Here is a 21662-nt window from a genome sequence, read left to right on the forward strand (position 1 = left end):
ACAGTTATGGGTTAAAGGAAAATCTATGGCATTTTAATGGTTTCTACACAAAATTTATTGTACAAATAACCAGATATTTTACAGAAACTTCTTCCGGATCAGAGGATGAAGATAAACTTTACTCTCAAAAGTTAAGGGAAACTGGGGGCAAAAAAAATCTGACACCTACAGTCATGTGAAAACTATTTAAAAAATATGTTTATATATAGATGTCCAATCTTTATTTAGAAAATTTTCTAAAAAAAAAAAAAAAGAGAGATTTTTTAAAAATAATAACAAAAACATACTACTTATAGAAAAAAAAAATCTGAACATAAAAAAGATATATTTTAATGGAAGTTAAAGTTTGGACCTCCTGTGTTTGTATCCAAACATGTGGATAAAAAAAGGAGAAAAAAAAACATCTGACATTAAACTGGTCAGTGGTCTGAAAAAGGTTTGGGACCACTGTTATAAAAGAGTTTAGATAGAAATAAAATATGAACAAAAATAAAAGTAACTGGCAGCTTCTATTAAAAGTGGGAAACGGCTTTACAGTCTCATTCAGTTACACTCACACTTTGATGCCTTAAATTGGCGGCAACTTATAACCATCAGGAGATGTAGAGTTTGTATTTCTGTAGCGCACATTTTGACACTTTTATTTGTTAAGTTAAACTACTTTTTTGAGTTCTTAAAATGTTAGTAAAAGAAAAAATGCCCTTCAAGAAGCAGAGACCTCCAAAACAGAAATCAGTAATTTGGCACGTACCATTTGTTTGCTCTTTCTGGGGGAGAACCTAGACAAAAACTTTATTTTTTTTCTGTTTTTTTACTTTGTTTCAAGCTTGTTTAGTGGAATTTGTGACTGTGAGTCACTTTTAGGCAGTTTGTTCAGCCCGTTCACCTTTGCGTTTGATTGTAGTTTCCACTTGTGTGTTGGTTCAGTCCATTAAGATGAGTTTTGTTCTTTTTTGATCTTAATTTTTTGTTTTCTTCTTAAAAAAAAAGAACTTTATTTTTTTATGTTAATTTACTTGTTGCCCTTGTTTGCCACTCAGTACCTTGAAAAGAGTCGCGGTGTCCGGAATGATGCCTTTGATCCGGATCTGCGGCTCCAGAGGAAGAGGAATTGGCTCGATGTCGGACAGATTCACCCTCTCGTTGTCAGCCAGCAGAGCCTGCAGTCGCTCCGTCTGCACACACGCAAGAGAGTCTGTAAACACGCTCAATCTGACAAGTCCTAAAACCACCAAAAAACGCTCCAAAATGACCTTAATTTAGCGTCTACTTCAAACCAAAAACTCAGGCGTGACAGCGTTGGACTTTCTAGCGGGGCGCTTTTGCTTACCTTCTTTTTGCGATTTCCGCTCTCCCTCTGGACGGCTTTCATCAGATAAACGAGTCTGTCGACAAACGTTTGCTGAGCGGCTAAGAGCGAGCGCATCACCCTGACGCTCTTGTCCCCCTGCAGGGAGGAACAACAGCTGAGCTGATGCCGAGCTGTAGAACCGAGATTGTAAACCATGTTTCCATCTCTGACACTCACCTTCAGTAAGGCCTGACTGAACCTCCTCATGACGTTCAGGTACATCTCATGAGTCTTCGGATCTCTCTGCTGAGTGTCCTGATCCTCACATTCCACAATCACATACCTGTAGAGGACAAAAGCGTCGTGACCAAACGTCTTTGCTTTTCAGCCACAGACTCACTATAGCCAGACTCACCAGTATAGATAGTTGGCAAGCGTAGAATTCTTGCAAGCACGTGAAATAAGAAACGTGCACAGGTCTTGCTGAAAAATATAAAATACACACGGAGCATTGATTTATTCCGACTTTCTCTCTCCAGCTAGAAGTAATAATTCTCTCTTTTCTGCTGCTCATGTTGAAATCACAACCTCTATTGTCTGCATCAACCTCCCTCATGGCCTCCTTTATTATATCTCCAAAACATCTAGCATGATTTGTTGCCTCCTCGTCACTCCCAGCTGTAGTTTTCCCTTCTGTGGCTCTCAGAGCCTCTAAACCAAGAGACCTTTAACGCTGAACTGCCATTGGGTCCAGTTTTTACAGACCAAAATCCAGCAAGAGCTGCAGAGTCCCATTTTTTTCATTTAGAAAAACACATAAAATTCATGTTTTTATGGTCATTAAACCTTATAATGGAGCATTAGGACCAGTTTACAATATTTTTTAATCCAACTTTAAATCTCGTTAAAACTGTTAAAATATGAGAATAAAGTCGCATATTTATGACTTAAAGTCTAATTTTGACTTTTTTTCCTCATAAATTCATGTGATTTAAAGTTGTGAATTTACAACTTTAAATCTTGTAAAATTACAAGAAAAAAGTCATAAACTAATGAGAAAAAAAGTTGTTAATTTACGATAAGATGAAAATATATATATATAAATAATAAATAAAAAAATAAATATTAAAAAAACAAAATAAAAAAATAAATACATTCAAAACATTTAAGAATAAAAATATAATTAAAAAATGGATATAAAAAATAAAAACATTAAAGTAAAATAAAACTTAAATTCTCAACATTTAGGTTTTTATTTTCATTCTTAAGATGTGAGGTACAAAACATACAAAGCTAATTTAAATGAATCATTTTAAACTGCATAAATTCAACACTTTAACCAGTTTAATGCATATTAACAAAATAACAGACTTTTGGAAGCTAACTTTATAAAAAAATAAAAATAAAAATTGTTTTGACATAATTTTCATACTGTAAATTAAACTTTTCACCATCATTTTGCTCAGCTGTTAGACATCTAAACAGCAATGACAAAACTTAAATAACTTATTATTCAAAGGTTGCAGAACTTCAACATGGCTGCTCTCACCATACTCTTCTACATCTTTCCTTTCATTCTTTCAGACACTTTAAAATCCCACCTGAAATCTTCCTCTCTTTTGTCACAAATGGTCCTCTTATTTCCTAGAGTAGGTCTTAATCATTACTTTGGGAAAGTCGATCATCATTTATCTTAAATTCCAATTTTTTTCATCACTTCCTCATTACATTTCTCTCTTGTAAATGTCAAATAAAATCTGCCCCAATCATCATTCTCTCCCCTTTAGGGATACCCTTGATCACCTCCTCCTCCTTCTCTAGATCACACCGACATCTTCCAGCTTCATCTGACACTCTTTTGGAAGTAAATGATTAGATTTACCTCTAAATTATCACCGTCCGCTCCATCCTTTCTCTGCTGTGGAGCTGAGGATGCTCCAGAAAGGATCTGGGAGCTACAAGCAGAAATAAAAAAATGTTAAGTTGAGTTTTTTTTTGTCTTTCTATATGCAGACTTCAGAGCTTCTAACCACAGAAGAGAATCTGCCAACAAAATCAAGAGTTTATCACGCTTGTGGCAAAGAGAAATAACTAAATCCTGGAAGTCTGCAGTTTCTCTCCAGGGCGGAGAGTAAATTTAGATTCTGGGAGTGGAAAATATTTAAAAGTGTCACTTTTTCAGCGAGAATTCAACACCAGGGTCATGCTGACCTGTCCAGAGGAGAGTCGTCTGACAGTCCCTGACTGTCTCTTTTGCTGCCTGGCTCCAAGCCTCCTTGAATATCCTCAAAGTTCTCATATTTAAGAGCCTGCACCAGCTGGAGGAGGTACATCAGCAGGTCCTGCAGATGAAAAAAAACCTTAAGAATTTGGGCTACACAGTTTGTTCAGAAAGCTCCAACTATAAGGATACCTCGTCTTCTGCCTGCTGCAGGCGAGCCACGGCATAGCGCCTCACTGTTGGGTTTGTGAAGTGGGATGATAGGAGCTCCAGGGAGTCTTCCACATCCATAGGTTTCCACTTTCCCAGCAGCTCCAGAGCCTGCTTTGCCTCCTGGGGTAAATCCCAGTTTACGCACTTGAGGAACTTCGTCAGCGCCTGGAGTCCGAGGGAGAGGCAGCGTTTACCGAGAGGGCAACTATTACGAGGAAAAACAAGCTGTCTAGACGCCCACCTTCTCCTGAGTGGTGAGGTAGTATCTGAATTTCCACACCAGGTCCTGCTCTTCAGAGCTCAGCTGCTTGGTTGGAGGGTAGCTCACAATAATCTGTTGACGGCATGCATTTGCTCATAAAATAATTTGTCCACATCAAAAGTACTAAAAGTATGGCATTAAATTTCTGCCAAAAGTCCCACACGAGCATATATCAAACTCCACGCGCGCAATGGACGTTCCACAGGCACAATTCTGCCTGCATGAGTGCTCCTGTAGTCCTAAGCGCTCATGGAACCACTAATGAACGCTCGTGGATGCATTCCTACTCACGTAAAAACTCCTGCTCGAGTTTGTGTAAAAAAAAATAATAAAACAAATGATCAATATGGAAACATAGGTGTAATTGGTCACTTTTCTATTCTATTAGTAGGGCAATACTGACGCTATAACTGGACCCATGTATCTATCTTAACCAGCGCGGAGAAGAGTTTTGACCAGCGCAGACAAGAGTTTTCACCAGAGCGGACAAGAGTATTGACCAGCGCGGACAAGAGTTTTCACCAGAGCGGACAAGAGTTTTCACCAGAGCGGACAAGAGTTTTGACCTGCGCGGACAAGAGTTTTGACCGGCGCGGACAAGAGTATTCACCAGCGTGGACAAGAGTTTTGATCAGAGCGGAGAAGAGTTTTGACCAGCGCGGACAAGAGTATAGACCACCGCGGACAAGAGTATAGACCAGCGCGGAGAAGAGTTTTGACCAGAGCGGAGAAGAGTTTTCACCAGCGCGGACAAGAGTATTCACCAGCGCGGAGAAGAGTTTTGACCAGCGTGGATAAGAAAATTCACCAGCCGGCAGGAGTAGAGAAGCGGGCGTTGAGAGTGCCCTGTGCCCATGGAACATCCATTGCGCGCATGGAGTTAGTTATACGCTCGTGGGCGACTTTTGGTAGAAATTTAGCGCCATATGAAAATTCCTTACATTGAGCTGGTCACGTGTGGCGGCGTTGGGCTTCAAGTCGTGGTCAGACGGCCCGCTGCGAAGGCTGCGAGCCAGTTTGTGATGCTTGCTCTCCACTAGGTTCTCCTATGAGCCAAAAGAAAGACAAAAAAAACACACTTTTATTCCTGTAAAAACAACAGAATAATCAACAGAATTTAGAGATTTGTGGCCTCCTACCATTCCTATCTGAGGGTCAGGAACTTTGACAATGTCGCTACTTGTGAGAACAGGTATAGCCTCGTCTCCATCCTGGACAAAAACAAAACATTTATCAATTTGACACATATATATATATATATATGGCAGTATAGAGTATAGTTTTATAAAATTACCTTTTCATAGTAGACAATGCTGCACTCTTTGTCGTTTGTTTTGACACGAGGAAATTCCACCATGAGGTACATAAAATTGGAGCTACGCTTCTCACTCTAAAGAAACATTTGTGTTTATTGATTAAAAAAACAGTTATTGGAACAAAAATGTGGCCTTGAGATAGACTTAACTCACCTCATTGATCATTTCAATCTCTCTGAAGGTTAGCCGGTCCAGCCAGTCGACCTTCACCATGTGTCCCTGCCGATGTGCTTTCGTCAGCTGGTTTGACAGAAGAAGAAAGTTTCACCAAATGAATAAACGACAGAGTGAGATGTCACAGAAATCCTGTGCAAACTATTCCATCCGTCATGCAAACGCGGCGCCTCTGGCCAGTTGAGCAACTCCACACCAACACTCAGCCTCTGTTTCACTCATCAGTGGGTACCGTAAACGTGCTGGTTGGAAAAGTTACTCCACAAATGAGCTAGCTAGCATTAGTTCTCACACAGGAAGCAACGTCTGATCACAAACCTAAAAGAAAATTCATTGGATAAAATTCACCGAACAATATAAATGTTGTTTATGGACTCCCTACTAATACTAATGATGCCTATATTGGCACAAAATCCATGCACACACACACATCATTGTACTTTAGTAAATCCGTGTGATGCCTTTACAATCAGACAGGTGTTCACACCAAACCCCGATCAAAATGTTTATGCAGAAGCACTGAGCATCTTTTCGTGGGTCTCTCACACGGTACAAAGCTGACAACAGAGGAGACTCTAAACATGAACTGAACTGTCCTGATGTGACAGTTACAATAAAAATGGTTTATGATAGCTGCAGATTTAAAACCAGACACATTTTGACCAGAACCTTCACACACACATTCTGCATTCCCAATGCTAACTCCTCGATTCTTACTCACATCACTGAGTACCTCCAGGTCAGGACCCTATAACAGACGATGGTTTACCCATTTCTCTCTCTTTTTTCGTTTTGTTTTTTGTTTAGTTTTAAAAGAATAGACACTAAAATGGTGCCCCAACCACTATGCTTCCTACCTTGGCGAGTCTGCCCATTTGGTCCTCCGCCAGGCTGCTGCTGGTGCGCCCCGGTGTGGTGGTGGGCTCACCGCCATCACCCTCCACCCCCGGCCACACCTTTAGATCGTGCATGCCTTGTCGAAACATACTTTGAGAAAAAAAAAGAGAAAAAATAGTAGGGTTTGTTGGAATGTGAAGCAAGAATACGTTATATGCAGCAATAGACCGACACAGAACAACAGAAAGCTGGCTACGCTGATAATAATTTGATTTTGAGTCGCAAAAAAGTTCAGAATGTCTTTGTTTTTTAAATTTATCCGAAAATGAAGATTCACAAAATGTCTTTCATCTTCAAGCATGGCTAAATTTTTTTCCTCATAAATGTATAACTTTTTTTCTCGTAAATGTACGTGATTTGAGGTTGTAGATTTACAACTTTTAAAGTAATGCATTTACAACTTTAAAACTATTTTAAAAATTTACAAGAAAAAATGTCTTAAATTTAGCCTGTGACTTTTAAAGTCATAAATATACGATTTTATTCTCGTACTTTCACATTTATGACTTTTTTCTCGTAAATTAACGGATTTAAAGTCGTAACTTAAAAAAAAAAAAAACGTATTTTCTAGTAAAATGGCCATAATACTTCGTCGTAGTGGAGCCACAACTGATTACTAAGATTGTAAAATCTCAAGGCTTAAATACCCATGCTGATGAAAAAGTATCATTCTGAGTATTTCTTTATTAAAATTGTTGTGAATCAGGAGAACAAAAAAAAAAAGTTTGAAAAAGATAGTGGTTGTGACGAAGAAAATACAATCGAAAGTCCACAATCTCCCAGCTTTACTCCATTCTGATGTTGGTAGACAAATAGATCCATGTACGTCTTCGTGTTCTTTGTCTGAGCTGGTATCTGGTTTTGAATTATATTCACAAAACTTATTTTTCTGCATGAATACATACATGGGTGAGTCTTATCTAGGCTTAAATGTACATATATTGACTGTGTTACACATATCGTTTGACAAGTAGGTTGGTTGTCACAATGACGTAATGTTTACAACATGGTGAAAACAACAAGTACAGCAGAAAAATAAGTTTTATTTAGAAAAATGTACCGGGTGCACTTTACATTTGCTCGCAAGATTTCTGGATTATGTTGTTAATAGCCCCAATTATCCAAAAAAGTGCTCCAACTTGGCTCTGGAGTCCCGCAAAAATATAAAGCCAACAAAATGGCTACGAGGGGCAGGAGAGGCCGGACCGGACTGGATGCAGTGAGAGTGCCTCTTGCACTTTTCAACTCAGGCGTCCACACCGGATGCACTGTGAGCTAGCAAAAGAGCATGTAAACAGATGGGTGATGGGAAATGGGAGCGGGGTTACTCCGAACCTACAGCCCCACAACCCAGAGGTGAATTTTTAATTAAAGGATCATTGGAAACGCTTCTTAAAATAGACCGAAGACTCACCCATATTTGCCAAACAGGGTCACAGTGGTTCCCCCGACGGGGACGGCTCTGCCAGGACCATAGATGTCCCAAACCGTGAGAGCAACCTGAGCACTCTGAGGAAGGTCTGGGTATTTAACCGGCAACCGCAGCCACTCGTTCCAGCTGAAAAGAGAACACCGCAGAGTGAGCACAACCAGAACGCCTTCTTTAGTGGGGACTTCAAATCCAGACATGATCCTCACTTCCAGCGTGTGCTAAATGCTTTGTAAGACGTGCAAACAGGCAAAGCTAAAGGCTTCCCCTCGGCGAACACCTGACAGGTGACATAAAGGTCTGAGCAGTTCTCCTGGTAGAGGCCAGAGAAGCGCAGCATGGGGTCCTCCAGGAGGGCTTTGTAGCTCTTGGGTTCTCGCTTTCCTTCCAAACTTCCACTGGAGATTTAAAAAAAACACAAATATGATTTAGTTTAACATTTTAAGCTTCTTTACATTATTTAACCCCCTTTTTAGTGTTTTTATCTCTGTGCCAGCCACACTTTAGTCTAAAATTTACGAATAAATTAAGTTAATTTGACATAAACAACAACAAAAAATAGGAAAACATTCACTTTCATAGACATAATAAGCCAATTATGAAACAGAAGGCTGTCATTAATCAAGAAAAAACAGGAAAAACTCACATCTTAAGTTGAACGTTGATATCCAGGTCACAGCTGTAGACATAGTTGAATTTGTCAGTGTCCATCTTCCGACGGAAAAACACTAATTTCTACCCACAGACTGGACGACTTCAACATGAAATCCCCGACGGTTATGTGAGACTTTTGCGACAAGGCCTCGAGTCGGCACACAAACACTCCGGAGAGTTGCGTAAACAAGGCGGCCGCGGGGGTGAGCGCGTTGTCACTCTACACACGGCTTATGAGAGACGGGAGAAAACGCGAATTGACGACAAAAACAATGTTTTCATGGCGGTTTCACTGGCATGATTAGAGATTTTTTTTGGTGAAAACACAACACAGAAGCAGCCGCAATCTACATCCGGCCCAAAGCAATCGAGCACCGATGCGGCGATCGGGAGGTTTCCAAGCGAACAGAATTGATGAAGGTTAACTAAAAGGACTGCAGCTTCTATTTAATTTAACAGTTAACTTGAGAGAAATTAATTCAATTACAATAGCATGTTTTTAATGTAATTAATTATTAAAAATCTACAAACGCAAACGGAGCGATGTGCTCTTTTTCGATTGGTTGTGACTGTCAAAGGAAACCAGGAAATTCACAAGGGGGCGGAGCTTGAAACGGTTTGTGTTAAAGAAACAATGCATAGAAAATGGCAGAAAATTAAAACAGCAGATCCCGTTTAATTGTAACTTTAAAAGAAAGTGGGCTCAAAAACTCAATCATTTTATAACCTTATAAACAGTTTAACTATTACATTATACATATTGGAAACAGTGTTAGAAGTTTCAAGCTATCAAAACAACAACAAAAACCTCAAGGAAGACAAACAAAAATATTAACATATGCATACTAATTAGTCATGACTTGAGTAAAGAATGCATCCATAAATCTGTCTTTTGAACCTTTTAAATCCTTATCAGGGTCACGGGGCCGCTGAAGTCAACCATTGAATGTATTATGAGAACTGGACCGAGCGAGCGAGTGTGATGTCACCCATGGAAAATGGTTTACTTCTGGCTCCAACCAACTGAAGTCAATTAAGTGGCCATTTTTTTTTTTGCAGAACGAAAGCTGACATGTTGGAGCTAGATGATATCTCTTAGCAGTGATTGGTCTGTGTCGGTCTGGGTTGAAATGCTGGCTCAGACCGACTTTGACCAATCACTGCTCACCAACATCGTCTGATTCCATCATGGTGATGTCCAAAGAGTGGAAAAATTGTGACTAAATTGACTTCACTTTGATGGAACCGGATGCAAGGCATTCTCTATAGGTGGTGTCAAAGGCACTTTGTCCATCTCTATATACTGTCAATGACCCAGCAAATTTCTCACTTTCACACCTAGGGATAATTTAGATTTTAGACCATATAACTGGATCATCCAATAATTCTTAAAATAGTCGAATTTGATTAATTGCTTGATAGGGAGTGGGAGGAATCAAATTCATATAATCCTACCCTTTATTTCAATTCTAAATGTACATGGAAAGATTCCTCCACAAAAAGTACTAAACTTAATACTTGAGTTTAAGTATAGAAAGTATACTATTGACAATATAGTGTAGGAAGTATAGTAATTTGATACTTCTTCAGACTAAATTAGAGCATTTTAAATTATAAACTTCAAGTATACAACCTCACTTTTAGACTTAGTATACTTGTGGTACTTAAATAGACTACTTTTGCTTAAGAGTATAGTTTAGGATATAACAATAAATAGGATGAAGAAGTAAAGTTTTGGATATGCATGTCAGATAAGTAAATAATGGGAATGATAAAGTACTAAAACCCAATTTGGCTCTCATCTGACTTTATCTATATGTGGATTATACTTTCTGTATGTTTTCATTTTGCATTGATGGGAGTTTTCTCTGTATTACTTATGGTATTATACAAAAGATGCACAAAACAGTCAGTTCAGTAAAGAAACATTCACTTTTAACAGTATTGAATGTGTTTTGGTAATCTATAAAATATGCACAAAATTAAAAAAAACATAAAAAAATAAATTATAAACAATATTTATGTTGAAGTTCATCACAAACTTACATTATTTACTCTATGTGCAAACAGAGCTGTTAACTTTTCATGATGGATGAGCTCAATACAAAATATTTTCCTCTTGAAGTCTCCAAGAATGATGCTGTTGTGGTGAGAGTCTCATAAACGTTTGTCTTTTAGTGTTAAAATCCACTCGTCTCCAATGAAGTTCACGTCCGTGAAGTTAAAGGCGTGGTGGTAAAAATCTTCATCTGATAGGAAAAGTTCCTCCCAGTTGACCACCCAATTCAGTCCTGTATGGGTGATCAATCTTGTTCCTGGTGTCCTTTGACAGCTCTTTGGTCTTTACTGTTTAAGGTTGTTGACTGGTCTTTTATAAAGTTCAGACAGGTTCTATTAAAACACATAACCAGTCCGCGAGAGAGTTCTTGGTTATTTGTAGGAGATAATTGCTGATTTTCTGCATCATTAAACGGACAAATTGAATGATTTAAACAGTGTGATCATTTTCGTACTTTCTTGCTCTCCCAGTTGAACTTATCTTTGTATTAATTTGATGAATGCAGCAGAACCGATGACCAGATTAGACATAGTTGTGCTTATTGTGTGAATGAAGAAGCACCACTGATTGATCAGACAGACCTAACACTCTGACAGGACTGTACTGTAACAGAGAAGATATGTGAAGCAGCGCCTTATGAGGCTCCAGGGCCTCCTGTGACAGGCTGGAGAGGATTTTTCCAATGATTTCTGTCTCTGACTCCACATTGTAAACAAGTGGAACAAGATGAGCTAATTTTTTACAGCATTATAACCTCAGACCTATTAACTCTTTTTGATTAAATGTTTACAGGTTTATAGTTATACAGATATTTTCAACCTCTAAGCTTATTTAAAGTGATTTAGTTGAAAAAATAACAGTTTTTGTCATAATTCTTTGTAAATTTAGTGAAATTTGGTCATAAAAATCAATTAATCAAATGGAACTTTGTGTGATGGTTATTTTTACGCTATAAAAAACAACCCTACCGTGTATTTTCCAATATCGATATCATCAATTTATTTAATTTTGAAATGATTTTATATTGATATAGGTTAATTCTTTCAGCAACTTGGATCCGACAATTGATCTGAATAGAAAGTGATTAATCAATTAAATCAATTATTTGCCTAAAATTATTTAATCTTAATTTTTTTTTAAATCCATTGATTTGACCAGACTTTGAATTGATTCCAGTTTTTTTTTCCTGTTGTTTTTGTTGTCTAATTTTCTCTTTGACAACAAAATGCTTTCTGTCGTTTTTTACTGTAAGAATTCATCAATTTATGAAAAAAAGTCCAACTTTGCTCAGTTTAAATATGTGAAAAGTGTTTTTTTTTTCTCAAAACTAAATTAATTTGGATTGGAAATGATAATTAAGACACCACTGAGCTGTTAAATTGCAGTTTCAATCAAATTTTAAACATTTCACATGAAATTCAATCAATTCAGAAGTTCAGCAAAGAAACAAATCTTTAAATTTAAACACTTTTAAATGTTTTTTGGTTTATACAGCTTCTCGTTTGTATTTTACTGTATATTTGTTCTCTAAAATTATCATTCAATTGGTGGGACATTTTTTACACAAGTATTCAACACTTTTGGATGTGTTAAAGCGCCTTATAAATAAAGTTCATTTAATTTTATTAAGCATTTTTTCTGTGAAAGAGCACCTCAAAGTGCTTGACATAATAAAATAAATAACAGTAAAAATATTAATTAAAATAGCAATTATAATAGAAATAAACAAAAACCCAACACACAAATAGTTAAATAATTCAAATTAAAGCATTAAAATGACTTAAAAGCTGTACTAAAAGATTAATTTTGAGGTTTTTATTTTTTTAAAACCTCCAAAATGGATGAAGCCCTCACGTCTTCAGGCAGGCTGTTCCAAGTCTTTCATTACACTTATAATTACTTAAATTCGTGTTGTACAATTTATCCCAAAAACCTCATGTGCATGCGCTCATGTCGCACTTGAAACGGGAAGCAGAAATTCCTAATCTCATCCCTCTCCTTTCCTTGGACTGCTCCTCCTGTCCTCCAGCTCACCCTTCTCCGATTCCCCACATGGATGTGTCATTGTTTCTATCAGCTCAGAGCTGCTGAAACGGAGCGAGGTGATGCCCAACATCCAACATTCCTCTGTGTTTACCTTCTCTCCAGCCCCCCTCCTCCTCCTGACTGATGCTGGCGACACCCTCCACAGCAGGATGTATAAATGAAGGAGAGAACAGAGGAAAGAGAAGTGTGTGATAAAGATGGAGCTCCCCGTGGTGACCTGGATGCTTGGGTGCTTCCTCCTGAGTGCCTGTGGAGGCTCTGCTGCACCCACGGAGTGCTACTTCAACTCCAGAGGTGAGTTCCTGCACTTCCAAATCAACTCTTTTATTTATTTATTATTTTTTTAAAGGCTCTCCTTTTGATTTGTCAGCTCAGTGTGAGTTTGAAGGGAAGCACTTCTTGCTGGGGGAGTCCTGGACGGACAACGCTTGCATGCACTGCACCTGCCTCCATCCTGTCGGCGTCGGATGCTGTGAGATGTGAGCACTCTTTCCGACTCCAAATATCAGATTTTAGTGAATTTTGTGAGTCATTTGTTTGCCTCTTCACATAAAATATGTTTCCGAGCATCCTCACAGAAAAGACTGATGGTTTTCACTCCAGTTTACTTCACTGTCTGCAGCCATTCTAGAGTTTTAAGGTCTACTAAATAATATCTGCTTGATGTGTTCAGGTAATAACAGAAACAATAACAATTATGGAATAACATTCCTGCAGAATTATGCATGTAATCAGACCTAAACAGCTTTAAATGTCAATTAAAAACTCACCTTTTTGACCTTGAACACTTTCGCTGTAAAAAGTTACACTATCACTTTTGCCGGGTAATTATTACCCGATATAATATATCTAGTAAAAAGTATTTCTAAAACAAAAATAGTTTAGAAAAACATTATTTTTATGAAACAAAATAAATACATAGGAAGATCCTAAAAACAGGCTTAAAATTGGCTGAAAAATTTTGATTTGAGAGGAAAAAAAATCACAAAAAAATAAATAATGGTACTGGAGACTCTGTTTTGGGTCCACCCATTTTTGGGACATGTGAGACTTTACTCATGACACTCAGAAAAATGCAACATGTTCAAAATCCTGTTAATATATTTGATAATCACCCAGTGTTAGTGCTTTAGGATTAACATGTTTTTTAATGCTCATTAGTTGGTGGTATTTTATTGTCTTTTACTCATTTTATTGCACTTTCATGTATTTTATTGTTGACTTTTTTGTAATTTTATGCTGTTTTTATTTTTTGCCTAATTTTACAATATTTTTTCTGTCTTTCTTTTATTGTGAAGTGCTATATAAATAAAGCTTCATTCATTTTCCTACAAACATTTTTAAAAAATCCCCTCAATGCCTGAATTTTTTTCCACTATTTTTCCAGATTTTTTTGCTTTCAAATAGATGCTAAATTAATGTAAGTTAATACACATTTGCATCAATAGAGTTGTGGCTCATTTACGTCTTAACCGCACTTCCTGTTTCCGTCCAGGTTGCATCGTCCGGTGGATTTCCCCGCATGGTGTCAGGTGCAAGTCGAGCCGGTGAGCTGCAAGGTGTTCCTGGTCCAAACCGCTTACCCTCGTCTGCCATGCTCCCCGGGCGAAGCAAACCGGGACCCCAGCCACGGATCCCAACATCTGCAGCAACACCTCGAGGTCTGGAGAAGCCCAGAGGTCACCAGAACTCCACCGGCAGCCAACAGCAGCCAATCTACAGATCCTTAAAATAAATCTGTGATTCTCCATTACATCTTTGTGGCAAAAGCCGTTATTAATCCACTTACATTTTTGTAAATAATGTGTCTTGTTTTGTGCTGTAACACGAAAACTCCAAATTATTTCGAGATTCTGAATAAAAATCCACAAAAATGATGATTTTTAATCTTTTTTTTAATTTACTCCAGCAGTTGTTACATCACAACACGGCCTTTGTAAAAGCTGAAAACAAACTAGAAACAACAAAAAACAAAACAAGAGGAACCGTTAGTGTGCAAATTAAAAAAAAGAAAAAAAGAAATAAATAGACTTTCTCCCAAAACTTAAAATGAACCTAAAATAGCAGAAGGAGAAAAACACCTTAAATCATACAGTAAGTTGAAAATATGACAGTTTTGGATGTAACCTGGAATCATGTCTTTGTGGAATATTTCTCAAAAGTGAGACTTCTTCCTGTTCAGCTCAAATGTCAATCCTGTTGGTCCCGGTGAACTGAGACACGTAGGACGCCAGAGCGGGGTTCGTGGGCAGAACTTTGATGGGCAGGTTCCAGCTGAAGGTGTCCACGTCCACGTGCTCCGCCCCGGCCCAGATGGTGACCTCTGCCTGGTTCTGCAGGACGGTGGGCGCTTCCATGGGTTCCCGGGCCGTGACGAATTCAAAGTGCAGGCGCCACCGCAGAGCCACTGAGGGACAGACAGGTGAGGGGGAGGGATCCAGAACTCCGTCAGGGAAGGAAACTTTTTTTTGTTGCTTATTTAGCTCTCAATTAGACCAACGACTCACCGACGTCTGTGCTGAAGCCGGGCGTGACGTTCAGCGGGATGGGGAGGGAGAAGTGGCTGGAGGCCGTGTGGAGGCAGGACTCCAGGTGGCGCCCGTGTCCGGTCACGCTCACGGCTTGTCCGGGCCGGCGCTGGTACTGGTCCTGGATCTCCTCCTCGCTCTGCAGGCTCACCGAATACTACAAAACACAAATCTTTTTAAAAAAAACACACAATCTAAATGTGTGATGAATGAAGAGAAAACACACCTGTAAACATGGAATGTCTCCCTCTGAGAAGTTGAATGTGCCGATGATTTCCTCGCCGAGCCTGTAAACGGTCTTGAAGATGCAAAACTTTGCTACTTTTCCTCGTGTGTTGGTGATATTAAACATATCTGTGAACAAAACATGTCTTAATTTCTCTTCTATACCAAAACAACTTTAAAAATCGACTATAAACTGAGATGGATCCGACAAAACTAACAAAGACATGGAGGAGTTAAACAGACAAAGAAGGGGGCGGGGCTGCACTCACGGGGGGAGCGTCTGGACGTGGTGACCATCAGCATGTCCAGAGCTCTCTCCAGAGGCCGGGCGTCCCGGCGACTCACTTCCTCTTCCTCCAGGAAGGGGTTAGAAGGAGAGACTTCCTCATCCTGAGGAAATGGAGGCTCCGGCATGCCTTCAAAAAACAAAAATGTTATTATTACAGAAATCTAACAAGAATCATCGTTTGTAAAATTGATGGTTTTTTATTTATGATTGTCGTTTTTAGCATAAATCTTAAAAAAAAATATTTTCTAGGATATAGTTTCTGTAGAGCAGCAGGAGTTTATTAGAAATTCATCTTTGAGTTGTGGGCGGGACTGTTGGCGCAGATAGCCCCGCCCCCTCTGAGTGGAGCATGGAGCTTGTGGCCCGCCCAATGTCTTTTCTGAGTCACAAATACGCTATTTTTTTCAAATGTTTTTTTTTCCTGATTCATAACAATTCGAGTAAAAAATACTCAAATACAATTTTTAGCTTAAATTTCTCTATTTATGACCTTCATCATGAGAAAAATGCCACAAAAAATTGGTGTTTTAACATGTTCTTGTAGCATTTTTCTCATAATGGAGGACATTTATAAAAGAATTTAAGGTTAAAACTGAATTCCTAAATATTTCTTTATTCAAATCGTCTTGGATTAGGAGATGAAAACTCAGCTCAGGGTTAACTCTAATATTGTCCACCATTTTCTTTTTGCTACGCTAATGTTAGCTTGGTTCATGAGGTGCTATAAGCTAGCATTAGAGAGAATAAACAAGGTGCTGATGGGAAATTAGTACGCCAACAGTCCCGCCCACCACTCCAGAGGTGAATTTCTAATGAACTCCTGCTGCTCTGCAAAAAAAAAATAGTTTTTTAAAATTACTTCAGCTAACAAATGAAAAATCACAATTATCTCCATAAGATAATTAGTTAGCAGAAGCGTTTTATTAGGATTACAATTAGATTTCAGGCAGTAAAACTTTGGAATGAATTCTCTTATGCGATAAAAACCTTCAACTATTCAAAGCGTTGTAAAAGATCATGTACTGTCTTAAAAATGTTTCTTACCTTTATCCCAATAGTGTTATTTTATAGATGGTATATTTATGTTTTCGGCTTTTAATTGGGTTTTATTGCTGTTTTAGACACTTGTGAACTACTAATATATGTACTGCCACCTTATTCTTTAAAAACTTTTGGAATATTCATCGATATTTGCATCTATATTTTATATATTTGATTTTTTTAGGTGGAGGCCTTGAATAAGCCATTTGAATTTTTTGCCTTTCCCTGCACTGTGCTTGACTGTCTTTATATGAATAATTGTTATGTATTTTATTTGTGCTAAACAATTAACAAAAAAAGACATCTGGAACACTTTTACAATAGATCAAAAATATGATTGGAGTGGGACTTTTTTTTTTGTTTTTACTCCAAAATTTGAATTTAAAAAAGTAATGTTGTTGCTCCTCAACACATTGAAGCTGTTTCACTTCTGCATGTGAGCAGAACGGATGAAAATCCCACAGAAAAGAGAAGTGATGACTGAAAAGAGCTAAAAAGAGACAGAAGTTGAAACTCCAGGGAGTTTTAGTTTTTGTTCACTTTTTATCCACAAGCTAAACAGAAAACGGGTTTCGAAAGCAAATAGAGAAAATTAGCCTAAACTCCTCTCACCTTGCAGAACCAGAACTCTGAAAGGAACTCGCAGTAGTTTGATGGGAGAGTTGACCCTCTGACAGCCGATGGTCAGTTTGTAGACGTATTTCACTGCTTGACCACGGAAGCTGGGGGGTCCATCCACAGGGACGACTTCACTGTATGAATCTGTGGGACAGTGATGTCGAAAGTCTGAATGCAACTGATGGACATTAGGAGTGGCGACTGATTCAGAGAGGGACCTGGCTGCAGACAAGATGGCGCACGACATCATCGGCCGGAAGCAGAAATTATGCAACGATAACCCTAACCGTAACCCGAACACAAAAGTGATGAGAGTTGGAGAAAAAACGCTTTAATTAAGTTTAAGATCAATTTTTTCGGGCAACATGGAGGGACTTCCTGTTCTGGTCGTTGATGTCTGCAGCCAGCTCCTCCTGGCATCATTCCTTTGACTCTTTAATTGTGTTGGTATGAAGGAGCAGCGTTACCTCCAGACGTTTAGTGACAAAAATAAAAAATAACTTTATTACAGTTCTTAATTTGGTCCAATTTACAATGAATAGAATGAATCAATGTTTAATGAATTCATTTTTATAATTTCCACCCAAAACGAATTTTGCTTGATTAGGAAAACGTGTTTTCTCCTAACTAGTTATTTAAAAAAAAAAAACTATTTTTTTCACAATTTATTTTTCTTTTTTACATTTTTTGTAATTTTTTTATTTTTTATTTTTCTTTGCAAATTTCCCCATTTTTTTGAAAACTTACAAAAAAACAAATTATTTGTGTAAATCAACATGTGATTTCTATGTAAATAATAATTCAACTAGTATTTTTAAAACCAGCCGTTTTTTCATAGGCAAACTTGAACGTTCAAACTATGAGGAGCAAAATCTTATTAAGCGTTTACAAGATATTTACTACACAAATGAATCCTAATTCACTCTAACTTTAGTATACTCATGTTTTTTTTTTTTTTTAAATACCCCTGAGTATTATTTTAGTCCTAATTTAAAGACCCACTCAAATAAAAATTCAGTTTATTGTGTTTTTAGCAATTTCTTGTGATTTTTTTCTGATGATAAAGTATAAAATTACTATTACATTTTGTATTTCAGTTCAGGGGTGAATTTCTGATGAACTCCTGCCGCTCTGCAGAAACTATGTCCTAAAAAAACAACATAATATAAATTAAAAGACACTGGGAACATTAAAATTAGATAAAAAATGTTCGGAGTGGGACTTTAAGAAACGATTCAAACCTCTTTCAATTGCTGTACCTTATCGTACTTTTTGCACACATTCTCCAACAATCAAGAAAACGAAAGATCTTCAGCGTACCGGTAACTCACAGTCCTACACTGATTGTTCACGTCCAAAATAGGGAGGAAAAACGCAGCAGTTTATTAGCAATAAAGTCTAAATGTGCCGTTCAGTTGTGGGTAAAAAAAAACAAACGTAACAAACGTACAAGTTTTTCTCTCTCCAGGATCCAATCGCAGGTCACAAAACAATATTTTGGGGGGGGTGTCCAGCACACACTGTCCTCGTTCTCCTGTAAGACAAGATAGTGAAGAAGTTCACAGATAAATAAAAGGCTGAGCCAAAAACATCTGACCTATTTAGAAAAAAAAAGACTGTAACATTTTTTAGTTCTTCTTCTATGCTCACCTCTGCTTGGAATAAGCACCGTGTCGCTCTCAGCCTGGACGTCCTGTTTGTTGCCGCGGGTCGGCAGGGCGACTCTGTTTTCACTGGCGTGAAACTGACAGTGGATCTGGGCACTGGCCCACGCCAGCATCTCGCTGCAAAAAAAGGAAAAAAAATAAGGGGGACGTAGAGGCTAGCTAATTCACCTAAAGGTTAATTTGAGGCTTTTAGTTATATAGAGAATGCTATAAATAAATTATATAATGATAATGATTCCTCTGGGAAGGACTTTAAAGAATACTTTTTTTTTTTATTTGTTTTAAATATGTGAAAGGTTTGATTGCTTTTAAGGCTGTTTGGTTAAAAAAAATTACAAAATTAGATTAGATTTAGATTAGAAGTTGTTTAATTCAAGAATAATACATAAACAATACAATCAACACAAGTTTACATCCACACAAAGATATGTCAAACATGTGATTATTAGGCATCAAATTATTAACTGCTTGAAAGGAAGTGGGAGGAAGCAAATTTATATTATATATATTACATAATCCCACCCCAGCTTTAGTAATCTTCATTTTATAAATAATGGGTTTATAGATCCCTATAGTTACATTTTGTGATCATTCTTATTGCTTTTTTGCAATGTGTAAAGTGGATTCCTACATGTTTTACAAGTTGCACCCCAAACTTCTTTATAGATATGGCAAATAATTATATTTTACTTTGTGTAATACTGCAAATAATTTTGCTATTTTGGTTTTGACATTGTTGATTTGTGATTTCCACGTTATTTTTTTTTATATCCATGATAAATCCCCCAAATTTTACTTCGTTTGCCCTTTTGATATTAACATTATCTATGTTTAATGTACATATTTTATTTTTTAATAGCTAAATACCATAAAATACGATTTGTCACCATTTAACGATTGTTTATTTCCGCCAAACCACAATTTAATCTTTTCCAACTCTGCACCACCACTATCATTTGTTCAATATTGTCTCTTGTATAATGAAAGGTTGTGTTATCTGCAAAAAAAAATGCAATTTAATATTTTATATATTGAGTTTATATCATTTATTAAATAAATATTCAATAATTTAGGGCCAAGGAGTGACCACAACAAGTACACACAACAAGTAATATTGCATAATTAAGATTTAATGTTATTTATTTTTACATATTGCTGTCTGTCCTTTAGGTATCCAGCTAGCTACCCATTGCAGGGACAGTAATTTGATACAGTATTTGCTAAGTTTTTTCAAAGAGAAGTTAATGATTTATTGTGTAAAAGGATTTATTGAGATCTATGAAGATACTAATGAGATGGTACTTTTTGTCTTCCTTTAGAGCAATTGCTGTTGAATGTTTTACTCTGAAATCATACTGATTGCTACATAAAATGTTTTCCCTCTATAGGAATCTGTCCAGCCTAGTTACATATCATTTTTCAAAAATTTTGGAGATTAGGAAAAGACATGTTTTTGTGAAGTGGTGGCGATTTTGATCCTGTTTGGAAAGATTAATGTTTGTCAGGTCCCTGTCCTTCTGCAGCTGATATTGCAGCAAGTAAGTTGAGGTCAAGTTGTTTGCAGGTCAAAACTCTGATAAAAATCAGGGTCACAGTTGTCTTTTAGAGATAGAGGTGAATCCCTGAATCAGAAATCACATTTGACCATTTTTCTGCTTCATTTGTTTGTTCTGACGTCTGTAATCAAACAGTTCTTTCATGCTGTTAACAACCATATATATCTGTAGCCAGATACCGGTTTCTAATTCGATATATATACATATATATAGAAAAGGCGGCTATGTTCTTAGAGGAAGGGCCTATACCTGCTCGCGGAGGTAGAAAGGTGAGACATCGGGTTAGTGAACGTTATGAGGCACTCCATCAGCTCCCCAGCCAAGAAAACGGGGCCTCGAGCCATTGAAGCCACCACCTCGATCATCTGTGGTGTGAAAGACAGCAATATTTAACATTTTTAAAGACTAAAACACTAACTATTCCTGAGTTCTGCAATGGTGCGCATTTATCTCAGTTTGGACTAAAGTAAACATCGATAGGGTTTCTTTTTTTTTTTTTAAGCACAAACCTTACCTTAAATCGATACTTCGTCCAACGTTATTCAGAATATATTATACATATACTTATGCATTAAAACAAAATGCTAATTTAGATCATTATTAAGAAACTGCGCATTGCTTCTATAGACGGCTTGACTCCAGACAGTAAACAAAAGTGTTCCGTGTCATTGTGGGACGACCAAAAAGAAACACGGTGAATGAAAAAGAACGAACAGAAACACTTAAGGTTTATTTTAAAGATATATTCTAAAACATTATAGATTGATATGGTAGAGTAAATTCTACGCATACTCTATATAATTTATCTAATGTTTATTGTTATAGTTAAATGCAAAAATAGAAATACATGAATAGTTTTTGTTGATCAGCAAGAATCGCGACGAAGACGGATGTTTGTCTTGGCATCTAAAGGGGAGGATTGTCCACAAAGTATTTAAAATGTTATTTTGGTCAGGGGAAAAACGGTTGAAATATATTTTCGTATATTTTTTGTTATATTTTAAGAACAAAAATACAAATTTCTGTCAAAAATTGTATAATTTAGAGAAAACTATTTTGAATAGAACGAAACATTTCCCCTTTTGCTTAAAGTGGTACAGTCTGATAGACGATGCTTTGGTTAATTTGACCCAGATTTTAGTCTGTCAGGCAACTTTGACTCCACAATGTTTAGTT

General features: G+C 37.3%; 3 protein-coding genes across 7 annotated transcripts in view; 1 reads left to right on the forward strand and 2 right to left on the reverse strand.

Annotated features, from left to right (window-relative positions):
• Positions 1–8590, reverse strand: part of pik3c3 (phosphatidylinositol 3-kinase, catalytic subunit type 3) — a 15288-nt gene extending 6698 nt beyond the window's left edge. The window contains exons 1-17 of one of the 2 annotated variants that reach the window (XM_036216941.1): positions 8450–8590; positions 8013–8201; positions 7789–7932; positions 6335–6464; positions 6199–6225; positions 5457–5543; positions 5282–5377; positions 5127–5198; positions 4929–5033; positions 3967–4059; positions 3705–3890; positions 3503–3633; positions 3174–3246; positions 1707–1774; positions 1529–1634; positions 1331–1447; positions 1044–1175 (exon numbers count right to left, since the gene is read on the reverse strand). In XM_036216941.1, coding sequence (XP_036072834.1) covers positions 1044–1175; positions 1331–1447; positions 1529–1634; positions 1707–1774; positions 3174–3246; positions 3503–3633; positions 3705–3890; positions 3967–4059; positions 4929–5033; positions 5127–5198; positions 5282–5377; positions 5457–5543; positions 6199–6225; positions 6335–6464; positions 7789–7932; positions 8013–8201; positions 8450–8514 — 1821 coding nt within the window. In that variant the 5' untranslated portion in view covers positions 8515–8590. The remainder of the gene's footprint in view (positions 1–1043; positions 1176–1330; positions 1448–1528; positions 1635–1706; positions 1775–3173; positions 3247–3502; positions 3634–3704; positions 3891–3966; positions 4060–4928; positions 5034–5126; positions 5199–5281; positions 5378–5456; positions 5544–6198; positions 6226–6334; positions 6465–7788; positions 7933–8012; positions 8202–8449) is intronic. The other variant, XM_024287630.2, reaches the window with a different exon arrangement.
• The window catches only part of LOC112155757 (microseminoprotein, prostate associated), a 22491-nt gene extending 7953 nt beyond the window's left edge, over positions 1–14538 (forward strand). Inside the window, exons 1-4 of one of the 4 annotated variants that reach the window (XM_024287634.2) lie at positions 5572–5590; positions 12665–12856; positions 12933–13041; positions 14058–14538. In XM_024287634.2, coding sequence (XP_024143402.1) covers positions 12760–12856; positions 12933–13041; positions 14058–14292 — 441 coding nt within the window. In that variant the 5' untranslated portion in view covers positions 5572–5590; positions 12665–12759 and the 3' untranslated portion in view covers positions 14293–14538. Of the gene's footprint in view, positions 1–5571; positions 5591–8761; positions 8878–9030; positions 9074–12664; positions 12857–12932; positions 13042–14057 lie in introns of those variants that run through there. The other 3 variants (XM_024287633.2, XM_024287632.2, XM_024287631.2) reach the window with 3 other exon arrangements.
• On the reverse strand, positions 14440–21601 carry rgp1 (GP1 homolog, RAB6A GEF complex partner 1). The gene is made up of 9 exons (XM_024287628.2): positions 21001–21601; positions 20736–20851; positions 18914–19047; positions 18714–18797; positions 17258–17407; positions 15585–15731; positions 15317–15444; positions 15070–15247; positions 14440–14969 (listed from the first exon to the last, which is right to left on the reverse strand). The coding sequence occupies exons 2-9, from the start codon at positions 20849–20851 to the stop codon at positions 14746–14748; spliced, it is 1161 nt and encodes a 386-aa protein (XP_024143396.1). The 5' UTR covers positions 21001–21601; the 3' UTR covers positions 14440–14745.
• Between the last annotated feature and the right edge of the window lie 61 nt (positions 21602–21662).

The sequence above is a fragment of the Oryzias melastigma genome, linkage group LG18, assembly GCF_002922805.2.
Source record: "Oryzias melastigma strain HK-1 linkage group LG18, ASM292280v2, whole genome shotgun sequence".
Taxonomy (NCBI): Eukaryota; Metazoa; Chordata; class Actinopteri; order Beloniformes; family Adrianichthyidae; genus Oryzias; species Oryzias melastigma.

Coding starts and splice junctions, on each gene's coding strand:
- rgp1 (XM_024287628.2), bottom strand. CDS start 20,851: ATGATCGAGGTGGTGGCTTCAATGGCTCGAGGCCCCGTTTTCTTGGCT. Junction 19,048..20,735: donor CTTTCTACCTCCGCGAGCAG/GTATAGGCCCTT, acceptor CTTTTTTTGCAG/CGAGATGCTGGCGTGGGCCA. Junction 15,445..15,584: donor CACGTCCAGACGCTCCCCCC/GTGAGTGCAGCC, acceptor TTTTGTTCACAG/ATATGTTTAATATCACCAAC.